Below are 27226 nucleotides of genomic sequence, written 5' to 3'. Positions count from 1 at the left end.
TAAAAAAAAAAAAAAAAAAGGCTGCAAGTGGTGTGTGAAGCATGCGCATGTGTGTGTATGTACATCCACCACCGCTATCTACTGAGTAGTGTAACAACAGAATTGGGTCATGAGCCATGCAGGGTTTAGTGAATGGGAATTCTCTTTGCTGGCTCACATGGTAGGGCCTTACAGCTTTCAAGCTCTGCATCTTCCATCCCTGGTCAGTCCCCAGTGGCCACACCAGGCAGGAGAGTGACAGCTGCAAGGTCCAAGATGGCCCAACTTGTTACTTTACTTTGTGATTAGTTTCCTAAGGAAAAAAGGGGCCTCCCAAGATTGCAGCAGGAGGCCACGAGGAGCTCTAATGGCTTAACAGCCGATTAAGTGTCTGTTCCTCAATGGTAGGAGCTTGGCCAGTTACTTCTGCAAGATTATTCTGCTTTCAGATTTAAGAAATATGGAAAAAGTATAAACATAAGGAGGAGGGGGAGCTCTCCAAGCTGGTTAAATATAGAGATGAACTTTGGAAACTACTCTGCTCATGGCAAATAGAATGGTTAGGGTTGAAATTAGTGCCCCCCCCATATCTGATTGGGATAAAGCTCAGGATGGTTTAGAACCAGGGTCCTGGAAAGGTTCACACATGGCCCATCTGATCCAGCTGCTGTTACAAGTCAGTGGGCGCGTTTACATGTCACAGTATGGCAATGTAGCAACATGCTACCTCACCGTACAGTGCACTATGGCGATGTAGTGATCACGCAGGTCTACATGCGATTGCCTACGTTGCCGTACTGGTGCGCTCTCTAATTACAGTGCACTACTACGGCGATGTAGCGGGCAAATCTAAGCATGCACCACCCACATGGTGCAGTAAGCACCCGTATGGTGCTGCGCTTTAGTACTTCTGAAAGGAAGTACTAAAGCACAGCACCGTAGCAACATTGCCATATGGCGACGTGTAGACGTGCCCAGTGAGAGTCTTTTCATCCATTTCAATGGAAGCAAGATTAGGCCCTAAATAATGGCACAGATAAAAAAAGCGTTACAACCTTTTGCACAGTTTTGGATGGAGATAACAGGAGGGAATTTGTCAGTGTGAAGATTTACTAGGTGCTGCCTTTCTGACACATCTATCCACTAACTAGATTTTGCACCTCTGCCAAGTCATTGGCTGCAGATGAGAAAGAGAATTAAAAGAAGAAAAAAAAAAAAAAAAACCTCGCACAGACCTTTCTATGAAGCTGGGCTTCATCTCCAGACTGTAAATCTTGAAGTTCCTCAAGGGGGTTTTATCCAGGAAGACGTCACCAATTAAGCCTGCAAGAGCAATGGGAGTAATGAAGAGTCAAAAAGCAGCTAAAGCTGATGGATCTTCCAATACCGACACAAGGAAACAGCAGGCTATGGAAAGCAGCCACGCTGCAATGGAATTAAGAGTCCATCTGGTCCCATTGCTCATCCAGACCGAGCGTGGATTGCTGTCACACTCTGGCCTCTCCATTCCAGCCTTTGCTCTAATTCACTAAGCTGTTAAACACCCTCCCAGCAGAACACATTGCTGCACATGGACCAGATTGATTTTTTTTAAAGTAGCAAATCCATCACTTGTGGTGGTACACAGAGGAAAATGCAACACTGGGAAGCAAATGACTTATACTAGACTAGTGTTTTTCATCCAAGGATCTCAAAGCACTTCATAAAGTTAATTTTGCCTCGCTAGCCTCCTGTTAGGTGGGTGGAATTTTCCCCACATTGCAAATGGAGGAGGCTCACATGCAGAGAAAAGGCACAGAAGATGGTGCTTCACACAGGCAGCTGGTGCAGACCTAAGAAAGAACTGTCCATGAAGCCTCCCCACCCCGGACAGTTACACCTTCATGATTACAGTTGAGACAGTCAAGAAGTGCAGGGGATTACACACCTCTCCCCCACTAAAACCAATGAAATGGGTATCCTACTCCACTAAGCTACTCAACACACTTAAAACTTCAGCTTTGACACACTCCCACTCCCCAGCTCCACCCAACAGAGCACGTGTAAATATTTTGCTTCATTTCAAGGAGCCGGATGTAACTCAATCCCTTGACTCTTGGCAAACCGAGATTATCATAATTGCCAGGTGACAAGTTTCAGAACATAAAACAGGCACCGGAAAAGGTTCCTTGCCCACCACATGGCATCATGCATCATGGAGCGAGAAGGGAGCCATTGGCAGCTACAGGTGTGGGGGGATTTGTGATGGTCTGGACAAGACTCTCCCGTGTGAAGCAGAATCTTTTCCTAATGCTCAATGCACAGGCATCACTTTTTAGCTACCATGAGCCTGGGCTAGATTTGAACCTATGACCAGACAGTGAAGACTGTGTCCTTTTACCAGTTCTCTGACCCACACTGGCTGTGTTTTATTGCCTGACAGTGAAGCTGTAGACTGCATCAGCCAGGTTCACTGTACCCCATGCATCTGAGTGCAGCTTAGGTCACCACACAAGATTTCAGCATCTGATCTGAGGCATTGATTTCTGGTGGGAGGAGGGAGGGAGGGGAGCAATTTAAACAAACAAACAAAAAAAAGATATTGAAATTGGATGGTTTGAAGTCCTTGCTGACATCCGAGTTCAATGCCTTTGGGGCAGATAACCCCACGCGCAAGCTTGGGAGGAAGGAGATAACCTACCTTTCCGCTGCTCGTTCAGCAAAGGTCCATAATTGACACGTCCGCAATTCTCTACCAGGATCCTGAGCTGCCTGAACCCCTGGAAAGAAGGGAGGAACTCAGCAGGGTATGTCACAGCCACTGCCATGTCATTGCCATGCGCAAAGAGGGAAGTCGGTGGAGTTACTCTGGGGAAGTCTAGATCAGCAGTTCTGGCAGTACAAGGCCTAACTGCTTAGAGGAGTTGCTGGAATTTGATGATGCCACATTGCCAGAAACCAACACTGCAAGGGACTGCCTGCTGGGAAAGTGTGGCCTGCTCATGAAACCTTAATATTTTGCTGCTATATTTTAATCCTTGCAAAAGTGAAATAGTGTGGAAAGCCAGGCCTGTCTATAGGCTCCCCTCCAGACGGCTCCACTGCAGGTCACAAGGGACCCGCAGTGTCACCACCACACACCCTCACCCTTGAAGCCATGACAGTTCTGCCAATGCAGTGGACAGCCTATCCAGGCTGCTGACCTGCCCACACCACCAAACTGCTTGGCCCAAGTGCACATGCAGAGCTGGAGTGCATTGTGACCTAAAAGCAATAAAGAGACTAAGGCACAGCTTATGTCCTAAAAGTCTGCAGCCTCTGTGCTCTGTCAGCCCAGGCGAGGGCTTCATGGATGTTTGCAGCTTGTGGGTGTGGCTGGAAGGGGTTAAGCTCAGTGCTTCTGCTCAGAACTGGACCTGCAGGGGAATGTGCCAGACTGGATGGTTTGAAAACCAACTCCATCTCTGAAGAACAGCTTGGCACCGGAAAGCCTTTCTGTTCCGACCGGGAAGTCACTTGGTTTCATACGTGGCTGCTCTTTGCATCAGAGATGCTGCATCACTAGTTTGAGTGGAGCTGGCAGCAGACCTGCTCTATGGATCTAGGTCACTTTAGAGACTGCTAGGTAGGAACTGTGATTCTGTTATCCTCCTGCATCCTTTCTGAGTGCTCTTAGACCAGTTACCTGTCCTTCAGGGATGGTCAGCTCCACTGTGTTGTAATCAAGATACCCAATAAACAAAGTGTTAACAAACACCTGCAGGAGAGAGAAAAACAAGGAGAATGCAGTTGCGTTAGATAGGGAATTAAACATAACCGAGGAAGGAGTGCTGTCTGGTTGCAGTGTCCAAGTCACAGTTCCAGCTCTGCACCTCAACTCAGTCTGATGTTGGGAAAAATCAATGCAGTTCTAAAAAGCAGAGTCATTCCCTGCTGTTCCCTTCTGCAGCAGAGGGGATCACATGGGACATGTCTGAGATGGACTCTACCAACTTTTAACATCAGACTGCAACCCTGAGCTGGAGTTTTACAGAGGAGAGGGGCTGGATCTTGGCACAAATAGCGCAAAGGAATTGCTGGCCACCCTGGTGTGAGGTCCCACCCATTCGCACCCAGCTACTCAAGCCAAAACATTTGTCCTTTTGGGCTAAGCGCTTTTCACCTGGGCTCGGTCCCGGATGTGGTCCCCCGAGTTCAGCTGCCCTCCGCCAGAGATGACAGTCTCGTAGAGCACGTACCCATAGGACTGCCCATTACCATCATTCACTTGCAGGTTCTCCATGTTGACCGGGAACTCTGATTTAACAGGCTGCAAAGGAGGAGCAACTGGTGACAAGGCAGGGGGATCCATTCCAACAGAACAGGCCACATATGGCAGTCTCATCCAGACAAGTGGCTCCAATGTCCCTCAAACCAACATTAACTCTGTAAAATGACTCAGCTAAATTACTGGGACATGGACTGGAGTCCTTTCTGCCCAGTCTGACCCACACAGACCTAAGGGTACAGCAGCATCCTGACAGACTCGAATAAAACAGAGGTGGAAAGAACCTCCGCTAAGTTCCAGATACTGTTCCTACTGGATGAATGTCTAAGTCTTCACCTGAGATACACCTTCAGCGATGGCTGCTCCACAACTTCCCTTGGCCTAAGGCTCTAAGGAATTGTCCAGGCTGCAGTCTAAACCTGTTCTTGTTCTATTCTTGCAGAATACAGCGCAACCTCATTACAGCAACTCCAGCAGCCGGAACCCATTTTTTCCAGTATGAGGAGAAACAAATCAACTGCCCTGACTGTAGTGAGCACCCTCTTTTAATGAGCTTCAACAAACCCATCAAGTGTGATGTAGCACTTTATATTTTAGCATCCTAAAATTACTTTCTAGACCAAAGCGTCTCCTCCCCCGACTCTTATGCAGTGTGCTGGTACACTGCAGGAGTGGATGAAGCCAGCCAAGAGATGTCTGCTTTTCAGTGCTTCTAGGAAATGCCTTAGGATCCTTCTGAAGGAGATTATTACACATGCAGCATGTTTCATGCATGTTCTTGGGCTCCAAGTGTAGCACCTACCTCTGGGATAGATGGCAGTGCCTCCCACAGAGAGATACACTGATGCAGCATGACTGTGCCATAGGATGCCTTGTTTGCAACCAGTGGAGGGAGGGGCAGAGGCTGCCCTAGGAAGAAACAAGACCAAGGCGAGTGTTACCATAATTCTGCCAGGAAGTTACTGCCAATAACAAAATTCGATTTGTGGCCTCCTTGATTCCATCTCTGGAAACAGCTTTGATCAGTCTCCCCATGGGATCAAACAGAATGGATCTGCCTCAGAGAGTCAGTGCAAAGTTGGGGGCTGGCCTGGGGGTGGCAAATTTGTTTACCTATCAGAAGCCACCCCCCTGGCTCCAGAAAAAACACCATACAAACAGGGTCTGTGCAACATGCAGCATCCCTCCAGATGTGCACTACATTTGCTGATGTAACACATTTCTCAACACAGAAAAGCTGTTACACGCAGGGGCAGAGGTGCAACTCTGTGGTTTACAATTACCTGTGATGGTGCTGAAGAGTTGACGGAGCTTGAAGTACTTAGATGTGTAGTCTCCAGCCTCTGCGAGCACTGCATCGTAGTCTGCAAAGCAAGAGCACACCCATCATACAGCAGTAGCAGCTTTGGGGAGCCACTTGTGTGCACAGGCCATGCCACATGCAGCATAAGGTCTTGACCTTTGTGAGGCTCAGGCCCTGTCTATGTTATGGACACTGGCTTCCATAGAGCCAAACTACCAGGAAGCTCCTCAACGCAGAAAGTGCCCAAGCATCCCCCTTGACTGAAGAGATGGCAGCTTGAAAGTAATGGGATTCTGATGAGAGAAGTAAAATAAGACCAAGGATAATGGCTTTGACAGAGGACATTCCCATCCAATGCAAACAGTAAAAGGATTTCTAAATACTGGAACTGGACTGGAAATCTGGAGTGGGAAAGGAGCCTGAAAGCAGGCTCTTTTCTCTTTCAAGTTCAGATGAGGGAGCTGTAGCCAAGGTCTGCTGCGGAGACTGCAAAGTCCTCAGAGAAATGGATGGGCATAGTGCCTTTCGGTCCATTCCTCTGTGCTCCAGCCTCTCCAAGCGGTGTGCCCGTGGGACAGGAAATGGGAACTCACCATAGCTGGTGATGTCAGGCTTGTACTCCTCAAAATGCACTGCACCATTCATGAAGCCGAAGTTGGTGCCCCCATGGAACATGTACAGGTTGATAGATGCTCCCGTTTTGAGGATGTTTCCTATAGTAATCACCATCTCTGCAAAGAAAGGACAGTTGCAACAAGGGTCACAGCCTAGGCAGAGAGTGTAATGCAACACACCAAAATGCCAATAGTCCCAGCACTTCAAAGAGCTTTTCACCCCTCCATCCCCCTCAAAACAGGCTTCACGAGCTAAATCTGAGTCCTCCATTGAGATGCTCTGCAGGAATAATTCACTTACACGCACACGTGCCCCATCTTAGGGCACATCCTGCATTCCCAACTCAGGCAACACTTTCATTGACTTCAGTGGAAGTTCTGCTTCAGCAAGGACTGCAGGATTGGGCCCCTCGATGCAATGTACTGATGACAGCCACAAAAACTACTGAATGGGAATGAGACAAGTGCCAAGACACTGTTACTTCAAGGAATCTGAGCACGATGTAGGAAATTCAAGAGTCTTCTGTAGATTCCTTCCAATGCTTCTGTATCTTGCTAATAAGCGTAAGAACTATGATGGAGCGTGATCTTTTCAGGAACATTAAGTCTACTTGAGTTTTATGTCCACTGCACCACCCACAAAAGGCAAGATCACCCATTCTGAAGGAGGACATTTTGCTTACTATACACATGTTACAATGGCAACTAACAAACACATTCACATCACTTTTTACAATCACTTTACAGCCATGGAGAGGGGCCCTTGGAAAGGCCAGCTTTGCACAAGACAAGGTGGAAGTAGTTTAAGGCATTAGTCTGGGAGTCAGGAACTATGGATTTTATTCTAGGCTCTGCCAAACTCCTTGCAACACCCAGATCAGTCACCAAGTCCACATCTGTAAAATGGACATCACACTTGTCTACCTTACCCGGCTAGTGGAGGAATGTGTTAACAGTGAGGTGCTTGGCTCCTTTGGTAATGGGAGAAACTTAAGCACCCATATGCTCAGAATGAGGCCATGTGACCCCCATTCATTCTGAAGTAAACTGTTGTGTTAAGTTTCCTGTAACTTCTGCCCTAACAGCACGGGCAGAATTCTCTGCAGATGCCTGTTTTTGCTAGTCCAGTGTCTGAACAGCACTTGGCTCTCAAAATGCTCCTAGGTCAGCTCCCGTGGCCTTCTATTTCAGCAAGCACCATCAGGCCTGACCAGCACTAAGTGCATGACTCCCCGTCTCAGTGTTACTGAACTCATATTATAGATGGGGAAAAAAGATTAAGGGGCTTCTACTGCTTTGCCTCATGAGAAAAGTGAATGTAGAACCCAGGAGTCCAGTCTAAGCCTCTGTCTGTGACTGTTCTTCTCATCTTCCTATCTTTAACTCCAATGACATGAAACCCCTTTACAATTAATGTATTTAAAATAACGTGATGCTAACATATTGAGTGCTGGGGTCAGACGATCAACACATCGTCTGACCCTAGTGCTCTTTCCTGCCCAGGCCAGGGGGTTGGATTCGATGACATCCTTAGGTCCCTTCCGATCCTAACATCTATGAATCTATGAATGTGGTGCCAATTCATAACAGTTTTCAACAGCCAAAATATTGTATCCACACTCCCCAAAGCTTTGGCTCTTTGGGCCTCTAGAGCTTAGGCCATTTAGGGCACGTGTAAAGTTTTTCTTCCAAGTCCATACAGAGTCTAGCCATAGGGCCCTGATCCAACCAAGGCCCTTCAGCAACTTCAGAAGTTGACTTTGACTCTCTACACCAGCCTCTGGGTACAATGCCTCCTAGAGGAATAGAAACAGGACAGCTATTTGTAAAATGACCTGCTTAAAAATCTTCGACAAGGATAAAAATGCCAAGTCACAGCAGTGTGGCACATCCATTAAAAAGACTGGAAAAACTGTACACAGCCACACTCGCTGCTGGACAGGAAACTTGGAAAGAGTAACTGGGCCATTCTGCTGATGGCTGTTTATACAGCAGTAAACCCTAAACAAGTAATAATATATGGTGCTCACCATCTGCATCAAAGATATTATGAGGGCCTCCCCAGCTATCAAACCAGCCAGTCCAAAACTCCATCACCATCTTTGGCTTATTTTTCTGTTATAAAAACAAAAGACAGAATTAAATGGAGACAGGACAATGCTGCACTTATCCCTGCATCCCAGAGACATTGCCCAAGTGCTGTCTGGGGGCAAGGCTTACCAGAGGGTTACCGGCCAAGCCCACGGAGCCAATTAACCACAGAGCCCTAGAGAAGCAGGGCACAGGGTGCCTGCATGCAGCAGTGTCTGGAGAAGATAGGCAAAGCCTTGTGTAATCATGCAGCCCAAGAGGAACACACCAAGCCACGAGAACAACCAGGTGACACCAAACAGGTCCACATCCCATGGCTTTGAAGAGCTGAAGCAAACCTATTGTCCCGGTTTAGTTTCTGCTAGAAATCCACATTTATAAACGTCTACTTATCAGCCACACCACTGCCATTTAAGAGTTTGCAGGTGTGCTGCAGCCCATGCTTGCCAAGGTGGGAACAGCAGACCTTAACGGCTTAATGCCTTTTTAATGCTGCATATGGTGTTGGCAGGAACGCATTAGCTTTTGCAGGAATTAGGTCTTCATTAAAAAGGCTCTGCACACAGAGCAACTGCTTCCATTTGTCAGTGCCTGCCAGCTCCTTTACCTCCCGTGGAATTCCACTCGGCCCTGTCACGCCAGACGGAGCAGCGTGGGAGCCGACTTGCTGGCACTGCCCGTTCAGGGCGTTTGTTCCTAGTCAAGGCAATTTCACTTGGTGTTTGATCGGGGCTTTATCTGCTGCCATATGAAACGGAGAAGGGAAGTGACTAAAGAAAACCATATTCCATTAGGAGAATATTGCAGCAGTTAGAACATTAGAGACGCCTGCAGTCAATTCAGACCAGCTTTGGATAATCTACAGTATCAATCCATCTCCAGTAAGCCCGCCAATGAGAGAGTTTAATCACTCTATGGAACCTTAGCCTGCAATAGGGACAACTGACTTGTAGCTCAGACTCCATCAGAATATGCAACATCAGCCCCTGTCCCCTGTAATTAATTAGTGTCATGGAGGAAGGGCTGAGTTGCACCACGCAGTCAGCTCTGGCTGTCAGGCTGGTGGAAAGATGCTATTTCTCACTTCTTTGCAGAGCTCCCAGGATCTGTGGGACACCAGCTCAGTCTGGTACAAGCAGTCACAGCAGAGCCTCTCAAGCCTGTTTGTCAGCAATACGTGGATCTGACAGTTAAGAGCTCAAAAGACCCTATGGGACTTGGTTTGCAAACCTCCCCAGACTCGTGTTTGAAGTGGGCAAAAGCAGTGATCAGACAGGGAGGAAGAGGAGGGAAGAGCAAGAGCAGGGAACTGGAAGAGCCTGTTCTTGTTCAGAAATCTGAACCCGCTCGCGTTCTGCAGCCATGGCATCTCCCACCCCACGTGTTTTCCGAGGGATGAGTCTGGGGTGCTTGGGTGATGCAGGGGGTCAGTGCGCTCCTCTGCAGCGAACACTGTGCCATTAGATGCTTTGCAGGCTGGGTTGTGCGGGTGATGGAGCAGGGTGCCCTGGGACAGCAGGACACAGGAGACACTGTCATGAAACCACTGCGGAGGTGCATTTGCACTCATGCTATCCCAAGGTGAAGCTTTACCCTGATCCATTTTTCAGCAGGACTCTCAAGCCAGCTTTTGAACCAATCAGTCCAGCATCAGAAAGGCAAGGCTGCCCCAGTCCCGAATCATTTCTAACAAAGAGGGAATGAATCTCATGACACAATCCCATAAATGCATGTTGTCTATCTCCCCTCTCTAGCAATCACAAACAGATCACAGGTGAGCACACAGTAGGTATAATCCTCAGAGAGGCTAAACTCAGATTTGGCTTGGGGTAATCCTAATGCAGCCCACAAGCACGATGCACCTGTATGCTGGTGCAGTACCTGCCCAGGGGGCCTGGGGTTGGAGCAGAGATGCAAGTGCTGCAGGTCAGGGCTCAGGTGCCTTTGCAGAGTGAGGTGGTGCTTGGACTTGGAGCAGAAGGAAAGGGCAGCTTTCCCGACAAAGAAGTGGGGGGCAGCTGGGATTGGAGGGGAAGAGGTGGCAAGCTGGCAAACCCCAGGTAGGAGAGACAACAGCAGGCAGCTGCACTTCTTGCAGGGCCCACCTAGTTCAAAGGCCCAGCTGCATCCAGGCTACAAGCCCGGCCCCTTTCAAATGCCGTTTGAAGGCATCCACTATGGGGAGCCCAAGTTTCAAATGAAACTGGTTAAATTAGGGGTGTGATCCTCAAACCAGCACTCGGGATCTTGAGAGACCTGGGCCAAAGGGCCTAGTGGAGCCCTCGAGCACAGCACCGTGCACCCAAACTGCCCACAAAGGCTGCTCCGAACTGCAGGGCTAAGTGTTGTCCTCGAGGTGGTGAAGGCCTCCCTTGTGGTGCAGCAGCCACGTGCAGGAGCTGCAACGGCGCACTGTCTGCAGGGCAGGACCCACACTGCGTGCTCAGCAGCTGCGCAGTCCAGGCCTGGCCATGCCACTTGCACATGACCTTTGCTTCGACCTTGATCTCAGCAGTGCAGTGACTTTGCCTGAACCAGGAGCCTTGACAAACAGATGGCACCTTAGCTGTGCTGCCCAACCTCACCTGCTTTTGAGAAACACTCTACAAAGAGAGGAATCAATATGCAGGGGATTTAACTGTAAATTCCCCTTAATCCCGCCGATATTTAGAGCAAGTCCAAAGCACCTTCCCACCACCACCCCATTTCATGGGCATTCATGTGGGCATAAGATTTTTCTGGCTTTCCAAGATAACCAGCTACAATTATTAACTTTTACAGGATGGCAAAAAAGGTATTAAAAGCCAAGAACACAACAATGCCCAGGCTCCCGAGGGTCAGACAGATCTGTAGATCCTCTTTAAAGGACATCCACAAGCACCAGGCTACTTCTGCCTACAGCTCTTGTCCCATAAGAGAGGAGGCCAACTGCAGGCCTACACCAGGGCTGAAAAGCATGGGAGTGACAGAGCCTTAAAAGCAGTGAAGTCAAACTCTTTGCTGCCCCTTGAAAATTATTCTGGCCTCTTCCCAGGGAGCCAGACCTCCATACGTAACCAGGAGACACCCCATGTTGCCCCAGGACCCAGAAATGGGATGAAAAAAACCCCATTTCCTTCAACCTTCACTGAAATCAGCAGGCTACCGCTGAGAAAGGCACACTTGCCAGGAAAGCTGCTGCAGAGTCCTGCTGTCTCCTGTCCAAACCTGTTCCTTTTAATTGTTTAATCAATTGCTCGATATTAGAAAAATAATTACTAGACGTTCAAATCTGTTAAGCACTAAAAAGGAGAGACAAACGCAGACTTCATACTACAAATTCAACTCGGGCAAGGAGAAGGATTTAATTGCCCAGTACTGGTGACCCGGTGACAAAGGAAATCTACCAAATGCTTCAGAATCCTTCTCTTCTAGTAGTCAGTCCTGCTGGCCACTTCCTTGAGAGATAACTATGTCCCCTGTTCAGTCACCTCAAAATCAAAGAAAGAGATCTGGAGCTGCATTTTAAAACAGCTCATAATGCTATAAAGCACAAGCCAAATTTTCCATTTTCCTACAAACCTAAAGGTTAGCTGTCTTCCCTCAGAGAGCAAGGGCTACAGCTGTGCTCTTGAAGAGTCTGGGCTTTCTGTCATGAGGGACATCACATTTCTGTTGGACTGAAACTAAGCTCTTAGACCTTAGAGGTTCTCATCTGTACATATCCTTGATTTTATGATGATCCTTTGACCAAAAAATAAGCCCCAAGCCCCGACTCATCCCTAGCTCAGGCACTGTCCAGCATTTTACCCAGAGTACGGAACCCTAAACCAGAACCCACAGATCCAAAGACCCCCAGTCCAGGGCATTCAACATCCAGATCCTGATTTGCAGTTTTTTTAACCCATCTGTACGTTCTACCAGATGAAGGCCTTGGCTGTAAAAATTGAACACTTCAGCTCTAGTGGGACATTTGCTACTGCCTGCTTTCCTGAAGGGAGACCCAGACTGCAAACACTAGCCAAGCTCCTCACACACAGTGAAAAGTAGGGATTGGGGTGCAGCACTATTAAGCACTCCTTCAACCTTTGCTGAAATCTATGGGAGGCTTTTCACTGATTCCAATGAGATTTGGCTTGGGGGTGCGCGAGCAAGCCTGGGACATGAGTCACAAAAGCAGAAGTAACAGTGCTTGGATACCACAGCTATAATAACGAAAACAGGGTGAGGCACTGGCGGTAATAACAAGAACAGGTAAGACAGGTGTTAGGCATCTTACCTGTATTGTGTCCAAGGAGGTCAGGAGGTCCCGCTCAAGTTTCTGGAAGTTAACAGTGGCCAGAGCTGTTGAGAAAGGAGACAGCCATGCATTAGCTAAGTAAGGCAGATGATGAATCCTTTCACCCAGTACAACCCTCCCTCCCCATATATCACAACAAGGCATCAGGCTAGCAGAAATGCAGCAGGAGCTTTGCCACCTACAGAAACACCACGAGAACTTCCTGTATCACCCAGGTGCCCCTTAGAAAGCTCCCAGCCGAGTCCTGCCTCCAGTTTAAAATGTCCAGAGATACAAGAAATGCAAGGGCAGCAGCCCACCGCATATGGTATCACAAGACTTCATTAGCATTTGTTAAGCACCTTGAGATCTTCAGGTGAAAGGTACCACAGAAAGAAAGGTATTATTGAAGTTGAGTCTGGGTGTTGCACTGAACTCCTAGGCTTCAGCTGCAGGATTCTCTGTCCCCGGCAGCGGCTAACAGCTTGTCATGCCTGTTGGGGTGGGTGAGCAAGAGCAGGCTGAGTCTCCCAATTAAAATCTGCCTCACCAGACAGTCAGACCAGCCTCATCTGTGACAGTAGTGGAAAAAACTCAGCAGCTGATCCGTGCACTGTGGACGCTTGGGCAAAAGTGCCGTCTGGTTCAGGACTTGGGTGAGGACCTGTCTCTGGATCATTACACACTGCTGTCCTATAACTCGCTATTAACACCACAGCCCTTTGGGTGTTGCAGGAGTGCTTCTTCCCTTCTCCCATCTTTCTGTCATTGTGCAGATGCTGCAGTGGCAGAGCTTTGAAATTTTAGGAGAAGCCGCATGTGAATTTTTAAACCAGAATCTTATTATCCTTCAAAAATGTACGAGACTGTTGGCATCAGCTCCAGCCCTGGTTCTGTCGAGCACAATGCTTCAAACAGAATATTTACAGGAGAGGAGCTGCCATCTCACCACCCTCCCCTGATTTTAGCCGACTTCTCTAACTAGTGTGCAAACCCCAAGAATGCAGCGCAGGCGAGCAAGGCAGAAGAGCCAAACAACATGGGAACATGATGCAAATGACAACGTGGTGGGTGAGGTGCCCAATCCTAGGCTCAGTACAAGTCAAGAAATGACAATAAAAATTAAGCCCAAAGCCCTGACTCATCCCCAGCTCAGGCACTGTCCAGCAATCTCCCCACATACACACACACAGTGGCCCCACGGGCATGCCTCACTCCTGGTGGGGAAGGATCTGAAGTCTGGAGGTTGTGGCCAGCTCAGTCATTAGGTGAGCCATCAGGACTGCCAACAACAGTTGCCAATGAGTCCAAACTGTGACAGCTGTTTCTATGGGAGGAGGACACAAGTCCACAAGGGACTGGCCAGGACGTGCCACCTAGTCTGCCCAGCAGCTGCTCCAGCCTCAGGATTAAAAAAACCTATGCAGTTCTTGCACCTCCTCCCTTAGCTGATTCAGGTGGATGATGAAGCTATGCAGATGGCTCTTCTGGCTGCAGTGCCATCCCTGGACAGCTGCTGGGAGAGGCTGCTGTGTCCATGGGCATGGAGGACATGCATGCACCCAAACATCTCCCTCACACCCCGAGTTGCTTCCGCTGCATACAAGATCCCGCTCCAGCTGCAAAGCGAGGGGCTAGGACAGACCCAACCACTAGACTGGCTGTGACACCCTGAATTGCTGTTCCACATGGTGACATTCTCCTCTGCAGGAAACCAATCTGGCTATCACTGGCATTAGAGGGAATCCACACATCTCAGAAGAGGCCACCAGCGACCAAAGGAACCTGCAAGACTGTTGCCTGATTTTTCTCTCTGGCCTCATGACGGGAATCTCTCCTTTCCTCTCCCCCTACCTATTCTGACAGTGGCTTCTGTCACCTTCTCTTTTGCGTTTTCACAGCCACCTTACTGCCGCTGCATCACTTTGAGCTCTAGTTATTCCACACATCTGATTACTTGACATGTTGACTCTAATGAGCAGATTGTTATGACATCTAAGAGGCAAATTGGTATCAAAGAGCTCTCATCGTGCAGCCGGCTGGAAAAGGCAACTCCAAACAAGAATGCTCCAAGGCGTAAACATTCCTGCAGGAAGGAGCTGGGACAAAGGGGGAATTTCCACCCCCACCCCTTCCAAATGAGCTCTCCACCAAAGGGAGAGTGACGCTGTGTAGGCGAGGCTGCAAACTGCTGCAGCACAAAGAGGAAACCTAGAACAGGCCATGTTGACCTGCACTGGGGAAGGGCCTGGTCCTCTGTATCATTACATAAAAATCTAAGGAGAGAGGTCTTATTTTGTATGATCTCCAGGCAGTTTTCTCTGGATCAGAAATCAAAGCCAGATGGGGTAGAAAACCAGCTCTGTACGACATGTCCACGATCCTAGAGAGTACTTCTCACTCAGATGGGCAATCTCACCAAAATCAGTGGGAGCCCCACACTAGAAACATCTCCATCTTTCTCACCGTAAAGCACAGAAATGCCACCTACCTCCTTCCACGATGCCAGAGGAAAGCCCATGCTTGTTGTCAGATGTCATTAACAGTTCCACGATTCCTCGGTTTAGCATGGCCTAAATCAAAAGGAAAGTTACTGTGCTGGGACCCAATTTTAATGTTTCACCCAGACACTGGGGAGTTCAAGTTTATTAGTGATCTTCTGTGGGGGAAGATAGGAGGAAGGATTAGGGACTGACTTCTCCCTCTGCTGCTTCTAGATTATTTCACCTATCTGCTAAATGGTATCCCGCTGAAGTCATTGGCAAAATCCCCGTTTCAGTGGCAGCTGGCACTTCCCCTTTTCAGTGCTGTTACATGTTACTACTGGACACAAACGGTGAGTGTAGCCACCAATTCTTAAATGTCTTCTATGAACATTAGCTTTGTTTTCATTCCCTTTATTTGACTGGACTGACTTTCTGCACTGTCCTCCTGAATTCCAGGGTGACATTTCCTGTGTGGGATTTCAGATACCTTGGGTAATTCTGCTGCTTTTGTCTCCAAAGGGAGAAGAGGAACGGTTCACCTTCCTTATGCAAAACCCAGAGGACAAAAGGTAAGGCAGCAGGATGGCCAGCTAATGGACTCCGCTCTCATTCATCTCCCAGAAAGGTCAGAGACCACTTTGCCAAGGGATTTCTTGAACAGTCCACTCTGTGTGGAGACTTTTTCCCAGACTACTGTTGTGCTCACTGCCAAATCATGCACGGTTTGTCCCAGTGCCCAGTCTGGCAGTCACCCCATTAACTTTAATGGGCTTTGGATCCAGCTCTTAACATCTCTCTACATCGGTTTGATGATTGGTAAAATGGTGAAACACATACAGCAGTCCACACAGGAATTACCTGAGAGGATTAATTAGCACCTGTGAAGCACCTTCACAAACATTTACATATGGGACATGCATCAAAGAACCGAAGCACGAGTCACAATGAAAGACAATGGTAGATCAGTGATACACTTGAGAACATGAAGACATACAACTAAGGGTATGCTGGTCTGGCTACAGCTGCTTTGTGTTCCTGCCCATACGTTACTATGCTGCGTTCACTATTACTTTCATCCCTTAATACCACATTTTGCACCAAGGCAAAATCCAGTTAACATGCAACTAAATTTCAGAGCTGAACATTACTGAAGTATTCTCAGAGTGCTGTGTTAATGAAGGGAGGCTACTTTGGGGTTGTTTTTAAATTTGGATGTAAGAAAAATAAGCGTGTTGTTACATATTGAAATGAATTCCAGGATTTCAGGGTGCAACAGTAAAACCAGAAATAGAAACAGTCTAAGGCAGGCACAGGTGTGTGTACTCAGATAATCAGGCTGGCAGGGCTATTGAAATGTGTGCTCATGTGCCTTGGAGAGGACAGCTTCTAGTAGTACAGGCTTTATGGTCAAGAGAAGGAGGGGGGAAGCAAAAGTACCTAGGAGAATGGGATGAGGATGGGGTCATCAGTAACTTGCTTGATTTACCTTTATTCCCAGAAGAGTGCAACATGTTAAAAACTGTTGCAGTCACACAGATGGACAAAAGGAAGTACAGTAACCAGCCCACCACCCTCTAAGTGCAGAGGCTATGCAAGAAACAGATGCTAGGAGCCCTATCCCTGGGTCCGTCTCCACAAACACTACACCATACTCCATTGCAAATCCAGGAGCAGAACTCAGGGATCCTGGTTTCCCAGTTTCTCTGTTCTGTGCACCAGACCAAGCAGACTCAGCATATCGCACACAACACTAAAGCACCAGGAAACAGCCCTGGAGCTTGCCTGGACTGTGTAATGTATTTTGATACACAAGTAAAACATGACCAATTCTTTCATCACTGTGGTAAGGCAAACAGGTGCCAGGGCTCATAAACTGTCTGGGATGATCCAGAATACACTGTAACAATGCTACCTCGAAACTGGGGAGGTGCAGTTCTCACACAGACCTTTACTTTACTTGAGAGCTGTATGATATGGGATGAGGGTGTGAGGAAGCAGACAGATTTTTAAGGTATCTCTGACCTCTATTCTGGCCACTTGTTAGACTAAACATTTCAGGTTCAACCCTCCAAACAGGTGAAGCCTGAGTTAGCCTGGGAGACAAAAACACTCTAAGAGGATCAGGAATCTCACCATGTGACTTCTTTGGTTGAAATCCTCAAGCTACTGGTGAGAAGCAAATAAGCTAAGCCTCAGCTAACCCAGTTGTCTCTTCAACTAGGGCTGAGATACCTGCCAGTTTAAAGGAGTTGCTAGTGCACTGACAGAACAGCAGGAGACACAGTGAGTTTATGGTACAAATCTGGACTTGGAAACAGTACTGTCTGGGTAAAAAAGGGCTTTGGGACCACAGACCATGCCATTTGCTTGGAACCACAGGGGTGCAGAGGTGAGAGATGTCAGTCTTCATCTTAGCCTTAGACAGGTGCAACAAAAGCACGCCACAGCGGCCTTGTCCCCCACACAGACAATGCTGGGCCATAACTCTTCTTGCAGGCAGCAGAAAGATGTTATGCCCTCAAGAAAAACAAACCTCTGAGCTTTAAGGCCTGGGCACTATGTCAGCAACAGGTAAGCAAGTCAGCACAGATCATATCTGATCCAGGGGGAGAACAGGGCCTCTTTGGACACTTGCCAGCTCTTACTGCTCACAAGTGAGGGCTGGGTTGCTTGTTCTCTCTGACAAGGATGAGGAAGGCATTAGGGAAATGAACCTGCCTGCCCAGTGCTCCAGATTACAGAGTCTGCCTGGTTCACATAACCCTCCCTCCTAGGGAGGCATTCAGTCTGCCACACCTGAGTACCACCAATTAGCTGTTTCTGTTCTAGGTAAACAGCTGGGGGACAGCCATGCCCCAGGCCAGCTGGATATACTGGGGATACTCTCTCCTTCCATTGCCCACCTTGCCTTTGGAAGTCCTCAGAATACAGTTTCGTATCAATACAGAAAGCAGAGCTTTCTCTCCCCTCCTTCCCCAGCTGCAGCATCTAGCTGGATACGATACTGATCCTGCTTTGGTCTCAGCAGAGGTTTGTGGAACAGGGAGGAGGAGGAGCAGAGAAGCAGGAAGGCAGAGAGCAGATTGGGGGGGTACCAGCACAGGGAAAAGCAAAAGCACCAAAGTTACCATTTTAATGTAGGTTAGGTAGTGATGGTCTTTGGCGTAGGAGCCATATTCATTCTCCACCTGCAGCGCAATGATGGGGCCCCCCTTCTTATACTGTAGGGAGAGAAGGGAGAAGCTGGTTACTAGGCTTTGCAGTTTCTCACACAAGTGAGACCAGGTCTGCTGGTGCTGCGCGGCTGCCCTGGTCAGCTCCGATGCAGCCGCAGCCTGATCTTGTCTGCAAAGGGTGGAGGTATCCTACTTGCCTGGTGAGGGACCACCCTGGCCATTAGGTGGTCAAAATAGGCATCCACAGCCTCTGTGAAGCCCTTGTAGGTTGTCCTCAGTTGCATGTTGGGGTCTTGCAGAAGCCAACTAGGAGAGAATAGGAGGCAACTCAAAGTAACCAGCACTACACTCAAGAGAACCAGAAGTGAAGAGCACCTGTTACAGACCTATGTCTAACCCAGCCTGCACACAGCAGCTATTCATGTCTATCTCCAAGCTCCAGCAGGAGGAAATGGAGCAGTCAGATGTGGAGACATCAGCATCTCACTTCACATTAGCTGTAGTGCCACAAAGGCCCAGACTGCAGGTGCAGACAAGAGAATGATTCACCGTGAAGTCTGTTCTACTCTCTTTCTTGGCTTTGCTATCAAATGAAGAACATGCTCAATTTATAAGCCAAGAGGGCAGCTTTTGAGGGGGTGGCTCAGCAAAGCATTGTAAAGCTGAATCGCCTGCTGGGTTCTTTCTCTGTCAGGCATCAGGCCCAAGACCAAAGGCCTGAGGAAGCAGCGTACACATGGGTACAGATAATGCAGGGGATAGGACTGGACCAAGCCTGCTTTCCCTCCACTGCCTGCAGCAGCAACAGGAATGTTTTTGCCCAGGCCAGCAGCTCAGGAGAAGTGATTCTGAGTTACAGAGGAGCCAGATGTGCTGGGAAAAGGGCACATGGATTAGAATCCCTTCCTCCCTGACAACTGCAGAGGAGCCACCTTTCTGAGGTGAAGCATGGCAGCTGTTGAACAGCACAGAGCACCACTACACTGCTATTCGTGCCAAGTAGGGGAGATGAAACATGGTCTATATAAGGGATGTGTCTGCAGGCTCCCTTTGCTGACCACAGTCCAACTAAACCCATTTTCAATGCCAACCACTGTTTACCCTCATTAATGGCAAGTTCAAGCTGCATGACCAAAGTCCCTCCTTTTCCCAGCCCCGTACTTCAGGTCCAACCACGGAGATTCAGTCCCAGTCTAATTCTTGATCAAGGTAACACTGCACAAGCCAAGCTGGGACCCTCAGAAGACTCTTTGTTTTCAAGCCAGGCTAGTCTAGAATTTCCTCCATTCCTAGAGGATGCTCCACAACTCCATGTGTGACATTGCCTTCTGCAGTTCCCATCACTGCTCCCTGGGCAGTCTGCCTTTCAGGCACTCTCCCCCTTTATTTCTATACAGCACATACAAAGGATCCAATTTGCTAGTGTGCAGAAAGGGAGATTCAAGTCCTACATCCAGATGCGATTCAGGGCATAGCTATTACAGCCCAGCTTTGCTCACTCCTTGTCCGTACAAGAGGAAGCATAGGCTAAGGGTACAACCAAGGGCTGAGAGTCAGGACTCCTGTATTCTACAGGCAGCCATGGGCCAGTCATAACCTTTGTGTCTCATTCTCCTGATCTGTGAAATGGGATGCGCCTGCTCACTTTACCAGGTGAAAGAGGCTGCATGACTGCATATATTTGACTGCAATGACTTCAGAGCACTCAATGACAGTCACTCCAGCTACCGTTAGTCCTAGCCAGCATCACAAGCAGCAGCAGTGACAGTGCAGGGATGGGACATGAGAGACCGTAAAAGACCCTCGCCATCTCACAGCGTCATACTTGCACCAGTGCCTCCTGCTGCCCTCGGGCTGGAACGGAGCATTCTCCTGCACATCATGGCAGAACATTATGGAAAAAGGATCATGTTCGTGTAGCCCACTGTCCCAGGGGCCTTAATCAAACTCCTCTCCTGCTAAGAGTGTTCTAGTTGTATTAAATAGGCCAAACACTCCAAACTCCTTTTGTCTGAGGAGAGTGAGCATGAGTTGCAGCAAAAGCAAGACTTAGAGAGACTGGGCCAACATTTTGCCTGAGCCAGCCTTCCACACCCCTCTTCATGGCTAAAGCTCTGGGGAGGGACGTGAGGAAGGATAAACAAGTGGGACCGTAGCCTGGTAGCTGCTCCATGGGGACCCAGTAACCAGGAACTGCCTGCAGCACTTACATGCAGAACATAACTCTCCAGGACTCCTCTCTCAGGGCTGTGCGCGTTTTAGGAGGGGCTAGAATAATGTGCTGGGAAAAGCCAGCCAGAGGGAAGTTTGACTTCAGTGGAAACCTGTATCTGGAGTATGTGGGTGTGCCTGTGTCACATGTATCCCTATAGAACTATTAAAATAGGCCTAGGGGTGAAGTGAATCCTTAGAGCAAGTTGTAACTATTATTACTGGACTGTGAAAACTGCGGACATCAAGGCCCAGGGATGAAGCAAAGGTCAGGCAATAAATCAGTGACAGAACATGGGCCTCATAACACCACTTCCCTGCTCCCCCCGTTAGACACTTTCAAAAGTGACTGTGCACAGCAAGTCTTCCGTCAGGTCTGTTTCAGAAGGACTGATAACAGTGGTGGTACAGGCTAAAGCTTCGGCAAGCATCATTTCTAAGCCTGCAGGAGACTAGGTCATACAGCTGGGGCACCTTTCCTGTTTGCTGCATTTTTTCAGTCCAAAACATTCTCATGGTCTCTCTCCAAGGGTCTGAATTTCTGAGGAACCAGTTCAAAAAAGGAGTCCAAGTCCATCTGCCACAACATGCATGCTTACCTGGGTAGGCCACCAAGGTCCCATTCAGAGCAGATATATGGTCCTGGACGCAGAATCACCCACAGACCAACATCAGCTGCCATGGTTAGGAAAGCCCTAGAGGTCCAGACAGGGTTAATTATTATTTTACTAATGAAGCAGCAGGTACCTGTGCAGGGTGCATCTGACAAAGGGGAACAGGGGACCAGCTTAGGAGCATCACTCAGCTAACCATCAATACTCCTATGCTGGACAGTCTCCATTCCCAGGGAACAAAGGCAGGGAACATAAGGGCCAGTGCTTTAACAAAGGCCATACAAAAAACCACAGGAGTTAATCTCAGGGACAAGAGAGCGGCAGATTCATACCCCAAAGTTATTTGCTCCTCAGTCCCTTTGCTGCCCATCTCACACTTCACCCAACCCCTGCACACAAAGCCAGGTCAGTGAGAGATCTCAAAGGAAAAGAAACATCTTTTTCACCCACGTACTCCAGATCCAGGTTTCCACTGAAGTCAAACTTCCCTCTGGCTGGCTCATGGAGGTTCCAGGGTACATACCTGAAATGCAAAGGATCAGAGTGGCGAGTCAGGGTAGCCAGGGAAAAAACTGCCTGTCTTAGCTTCCCTCTTCCAGCCACAAAGACACAGGCACAGCTACAGTTATGGGCAAAGAGTCTGTGCTGGCACTGAATAAACACTCAGCTGCCCCACTCTGCTTTGTACCTCATGCCCTCCCCTTTCCACATCCTATGGCTAGATAGATGCATTTCCAGCTAAATGCCTCTCTGCCAGCCTGCAACATATGAGTTATCCATCTTGGCTTGAGTTCAGAAAGATCAGTGTGGAGAGAGGTCAATTAAAGGCTGGCGAGCGAGTGGAAAACGAAGGAAATCAATGCTCCTGCTGACTGAAGGGGCAGGTGAGGACAGGGGCAGGAACTCAGTCCTATGTCTGGGCTCACTGGAATCAGTGGTAAAATCCCCACCTGCTTCCCTGGGAACAGGAGCAGCCTCTTAGCTATGTGACGGGACCCAGCAGGTGAGGCTGGCACTTACGTGGTGAGGGTGTTCAAGCCGCATGCCTTCATCTTGACGAGGCGGTCTTGCCAGTATTCCTTGGGGACTCGGAAATAGTGCACAGAGCCCCCAAATATGCGAAAGGGCATGCCCTCCAGGAGGAACTCCGAGGTCTCCGCCTGGAGGCCCAGGTTCCGGCCCCACAGCCGTGGGGGGATCAGCTCGCTCCAGTTAAACCTGGAATGGGAGAGAACATCTGAGCACGTGGACCTCAGGGCTCTGCCAGGGCTAACCTCCAAACACTGCTCATTTCAGCTTAGCTGGTGCGACTGATTCAGCCTTTCATCCTGCCAAGACCAGCAATGCACCATGTCATTCACAGCATAAAGTTTCAGATGATTAAACCTACCTGAACCTTATGAACACTCACAAGCACAGGAACAGGGATTTTCCCTGATGCCCCTTTCTTGCATGGTGAAGCACCGTGTTCCATGAGGGTTGATTTAGAGATTTCTACCTAGCGGTGACTGCGTTTCAGCAGCACTGTGTGTATAGGGGTTAGCCATACAGGAAGCCACCACCTAAATGCAGCTAAATAGTAGATTTGGAGATGTGTGGAGCCATCCGAGCATGAGCTCTTCCCCTACACCTCCAGAGTTCTCACTCCTGCTCCTAACACCAAGCTAGCGCTTGGACATCTCCACTTATAGTCCTCCAAGCTCTCCTCATGCCAAAAGTCCTCCTTCCATTGTTTCCTACTAGTTATAAATCTGCCACTAGTCAATAATTCTTCCCTGGCATTTCCTTAGTGCAGAAATACTATTGAAGTTAACATTTAACCATTACAGATGGCTTCCACTTGGCAAAATGACACAAAATCTAGTTGGTACAGCATGAAAACAGGACACCTTTCTTCTTCAAATGATGATTTTGCAAGGGTAGATTCATGGAGGACTGGACTTTGTGAGCTGTTTTTTCCCCCCAGACACGGTCAGCTTAATGACTATCCACATCTATGCACAGGTGGATATCTACACACCAAAAAGCTGCAACTGTTTATCTGAGTGTCTAAAAGCGAAGAGGTCCTGAGATGGTAGATGAGCTGATGCCATGTTCTTCTGCCTTGGACAGGTCAAAAATCAGGAGAATTTTCCCTCATCTTTCTGCGCTCACATCTAGGAGGAGCTTTAATCTCAATACATAGCCCAAGGGAGCGACTTGGACAATAAAGTTCTTCCTTGTTCTAATCCCCCCGTACATCAGCAGGAGCCACCAAATGTGAAGACAGAGAATCACATTCACAAGCTCTTGGAATGATCTGCTCAGACAGAGGCACAGAGATCTGATTTCCCTTTGGGCTGTCTCCTGTGTGGCTCTCCAGTGGATGAGATCTCAGTCCAGTAGCCCTAAAGTGAGCCCATACACATCTCTTACCCACCGATCCAGAAGAAACTTCTTCACCCTCAAGTCACTGAAGAGGGAAAATTAAACTGCTAACTACAAAATTCACGTGGGTAGTTGCCCAAGGTCCCTACAAAGCCTTTGAACCCCTTCCCCTTCCAGCAGCAGCCCTACTGCCTTCTTCCACCCACCCATGTCCTCTAACTTTGAGTGTGTCCCCCCCAAATGGACAATAGCAGCTTGTTCCCATGAAACATCACCACAGCCAGATACAAGAAATAAATTCCATTCTGAAGCCAGCAAAAACGGCCCACACACCCAAAAGAAACGCTACATTCAAAGGGGGTAGCAGCTACGCCTCCGACAGCTTCCTGCACTACAGTTCTACAGCTCTCAGTCGAGTCTCCAACTACAAGATGCTGGCAGAAGGTGAAGGGGATGTTGTACAACATGTGGCTTTGAAGAGACTGCACAGAGGCAGGCTGGAGCGACTAGGTCTCTGGGAACACAAGGTGAGGCTGCTACAAGGGAGCTAAATCTAAGACTTCCAACGTGTTGCAAGGGCTGGCCGACAAGTTCAGAGAGTACCTGTGTTGCACAGCATTCTCACAGGCCTCTGAAACAACAGGCAGCAGGCAGGGGTAATACCTGGAAAAGAAAGCCTAGATTAGACACCACTGTCTTCAGTCAATGAACATTCAAGTGGAATCACTGTCAGCTCATTAAAAAAAAAATAACCCAGTAACAAAGTTGGTCAAGAGAGCAGGGAGCAATCACAGTTCAAAACCACTCAGTTATCCAGAGACCTACACTTTTATCAAGCAAGAACATTGTTACTTAGAAGTAAGAGGAGCACAAAGGTTACGATACTGCCAGCTTAAAAGACAGCTCACGTACAGGGAAACAGGATGAGAGACAGATCTGCACATGCAGCGAACAGGGCCAAAGTCCAAGAGACAAATAAGCCACTACCATGTCACCTGCTTGCTAAAGAGTTACAGTAGGAAAATGGCAATTACTAAGAGGATCAAAACTCCTATTCAGCTTTCTGCGTGTCTACCCCACCAGCTGACCGTGCCAGACTGAAATAATTGCCATGCATTGGTGTTCTAGGTTCAGCCACAAGACTAGTGACCTGACTGCCCTAGACAGGGTTTCGCTAGCCCTGGTTGTCCTTGGACTTGCACCTGCCTTTTCAAGAGCAGAAGACAGGGTAGATTTGCACCTTATAGACTAACTAAATCTGAGATGTATAGCATAAGCTTTCATCAGCAGCGGGCTTGTTCTGATGAAGTAAGCCCTCCACTTACAAAAGTTCACTTTATACAACTCTGATTTAGTCTATACAGTGCAAATCTCCACCTTCTGCCTGATTTCAGGCTAACTTGGCAAACTACCTCTTTTCAAGAGTGCCCACTGATATGTGGGGGCACAACTTGAAATCCCTTTTGCCCAACTGCACATTCCCAAGGCACTGGGCATGCTGCACCAGCTAAGCTCCCGCTGACCACTGCAAATGACATGGAGCTGCCCTCCAACGGCACATTCCCGCACCAAAAGCAGGGTAGTAGAAACACCCTGTGCCCTAGATCACCCGTCACAAGAGAAAGTGTAATGCTTTGCTGGGACAGGCGAATTAGAGACAGCGCCCAGGGAAATCTGCTCCTCTCCATGATCAGGCAGGCGTTCTACTTGCTTCTATGCATCCAAGTCAGCAATGCCTCATCCTCTTACTTCTGATGCTGCAACTCCATAGCTCTTAACCAGCCAGGGCTTTGCTTTGGCTCTTGATGAGAGCAGCCTTGCTTCAAGGTACGTTTCTTTCTTATATTGCGACAAAAGCTCTGGCTTCTCCCAGAAAGCTTCCCCTTCCTGCTCCACTTTCCTTTCAGCACTTCCTCTCCATGCTGCCAAAACACACCCTTGGCCAGGCTGGAGCCATAGTTCCCTCCCATCCCCTTTAGCCAAGAAGTCACGTGTGACTATTGGAGCAGCAGATTCACTAAAGCTAAAGCGTGAGCGATCAGAGCGTTAGCTCCTCTGCGGTGCACTCTCACTCCAAGGTCAGGGTGAGGCATCTTATCTTGCTTTCATTAGGGACAAGCTACCTCATGTTACTGCAGCACAGCAGGCATGTGGCAGTCCCAATGGAGGAACTCCCAACCCCTGTTTACTATGTGGTAATGTGTTCATAGAGCCATGCCCTGGAAAACTGGTACAAGAAATGTGGGCCTTTCCCATGCTCAGAGATAAGGTGGACAATATGCTGGGGCAAGCTGGGCAGATGGCAGTGGGAGTAGTTAAATATTAACTCATCAAAACGCAGCTAATCAACCCACCCACCGGAAGTCTGGCTCAACGGCTCTCTTTGCCTCATGCAAGAGCATAGGGACTCACGGTTCAATGTCCTGTGAAACTGCATTCCCTGCTGCCTGGCAAAGTCAGGGAAGTCAAGATCTGATATTTTTACCCAGGGTAGGGGAGCAGTGGGAAGAAGGAAAAAAAAGGAGGAGGAAAAGCAAGTATTGGAGCTACCATCTTAGGATGGCTGCACAGAAGGAGAAACTGAGGGATGTGCCCTGCAGTTCAGCTTTATTGCCCACTTGGCCCTGCTGCAAAACTCAACCATATGCATCTAGTCCTCTCCCTTCTCCCAGGAGAGGGAAAGGGAACGACTGTAGCTTCAACCCACTGTTCGCCATCCCTTGTTGCGGCAAAGATCCTGTCCCACTGACACAAGCGCCATCTCCTTCTCTAGGATCTCCCCGATCATTACTAGCCGCTGCATCATGCAGCTGGTTACTGTCAAGTGACTTGAGCCCAGGAAGTCACAGCACACTCTGGACGTGATGGACTCATCAGACATATGCTGCTCCAGAAGGCAGGGATCTCAGTGCTTTCCTCAGGTATTAGTCTATAATCTTGTTCAGAATACAGCATGGCAAAAATCCAAGACCGGCTATGGAGCGAGGGAAAGGGAAGCAGAGGGAAGTCGCAGGTGCTCATCAGCTTTGAAAACCAGATATATTCCTAAACCCGTATCAGGACTTGCAGCGTAAAACACTCCCATCTGAAATACCTACTTGTGGATTAACGAACACTCAGGGACTCCAAGCTCCTCTCCCTACACCGAGGAGGATCTCCAGAGCCTCCTGCGCTCAGGCATCGCTGCAGGTCAGTGGGAGCAGAGGGACTTCCGCCACTTTCCCCTCACCGGGGCCGTAGCGCAGGTCTCACCGAAAAGCGCAACACCCGCTCACGCAGAAGATCCCTTTCCTATCAGAGACGACCCGACACCGAGGCGAGAAAGAAGGACGCCCAAGAAATCAGGCAGTCCGACAGGCCCCCGTTGCGCGACCGTTACGCCCTCCTCGCACAAGGCTGCTCCACTCGGCGCCGACAGAGCTGGACGGAGAGCACGCGGACGCCAAGGGAAAGGCAAAGTCCTGGCACGAGAAACCGCGAGCCACCCCCGGCAGGCTCCAAGACGGGCGGTGGATTTGCAAGAGGTGAGTCGATGCATAAACCCAGCGACCTGTCCATCCGTCCGTCCTCCTCCGCTGTGACATCCGGTGGCAGACGGGGACGCCGCGCGCGGTGCGTGACATCTTGGCGGAGCATTTCGCGCGCGCGGCGCACGGACGCCGTCGACAGACAGCGGGCAGGTGTCTCCACACCTGGCGCTCCCACGTGGGGGGGCGCTGGGGAGGGGGCGGCGCAGGCCCTGCCCCCCGCAGGACCGGCCCCGCGGGGGTTCGTGGAGTTGGGCCGCGACCCCCCCGGACGGGAGCTGTCCTACCCCCGCCCCCGCTCACCTGCGCAGCAGCAGCCCGGCCAGCAGCAGCAGCAGCAGCCCCGCACCCAGC

The 27226-nt window shown here is 49.1% G+C and overlaps 1 protein-coding gene and 1 long non-coding RNA gene across 3 annotated transcripts in view; one reads left to right on the top strand and one right to left on the bottom strand.

Annotated features, from left to right (window-relative positions):
• GLB1L2 (galactosidase beta 1 like 2) overlaps positions 1-25276 on the bottom strand; it is a 30873-nt gene extending 5597 nt beyond the window's left edge. The window contains exons 1-17 of one of the 2 annotated variants that reach the window (XM_019509635.1): positions 25095-25276; positions 23949-24008; positions 21999-22196; positions 21433-21501; positions 20964-21059; positions 18351-18459; positions 18106-18198; positions 14983-15064; positions 12492-12556; positions 8173-8257; positions 6122-6259; positions 5509-5589; positions 5028-5134; positions 4121-4267; positions 3644-3715; positions 2660-2738; positions 1215-1302 (exon numbers count right to left, since the gene is read on the bottom strand). In XM_019509635.1, coding sequence (XP_019365180.1) covers positions 1215-1302; positions 2660-2738; positions 3644-3715; positions 4121-4267; positions 5028-5134; positions 5509-5589; positions 6122-6259; positions 8173-8257; positions 12492-12556; positions 14983-15064; positions 18106-18198; positions 18351-18459; positions 20964-21059; positions 21433-21501; positions 21999-22196; positions 23949-24008; positions 25095-25114 — 1589 coding nt within the window. In that variant the 5' untranslated portion in view covers positions 25115-25276. The remainder of the gene's footprint in view (positions 1-1214; positions 1303-2659; positions 2739-3643; positions 3716-4120; positions 4268-5027; positions 5135-5508; positions 5590-6121; positions 6260-8172; positions 8258-12491; positions 12557-14982; positions 15065-18105; positions 18199-18350; positions 18460-20963; positions 21060-21432; positions 21502-21998; positions 22197-23948; positions 24009-25094) is intronic. The other variant, XM_019509644.1, reaches the window with a different exon arrangement.
• LOC109292294 lies at positions 15072-18097 on the top strand. Its single transcript, XR_002096094.1, has 3 exons — positions 15072-15327; positions 15434-15546; positions 17199-18097. It is a non-coding gene; the product is annotated as an uncharacterized LOC109292294 (long non-coding RNA).
• Positions 25277-27226: the final 1950 nt, after the last annotated feature.

Source organism: Gavialis gangeticus, unplaced genomic scaffold (genome assembly GCF_001723915.1).
Source record: "Gavialis gangeticus isolate Ggan-Ray unplaced genomic scaffold, GavGan_comp1, whole genome shotgun sequence".
NCBI classification, from domain to species: Eukaryota; Metazoa; Chordata; order Crocodylia; family Gavialidae; genus Gavialis; species Gavialis gangeticus.
This window is presented reverse-complemented; position numbering and strand designations above follow the sequence as displayed.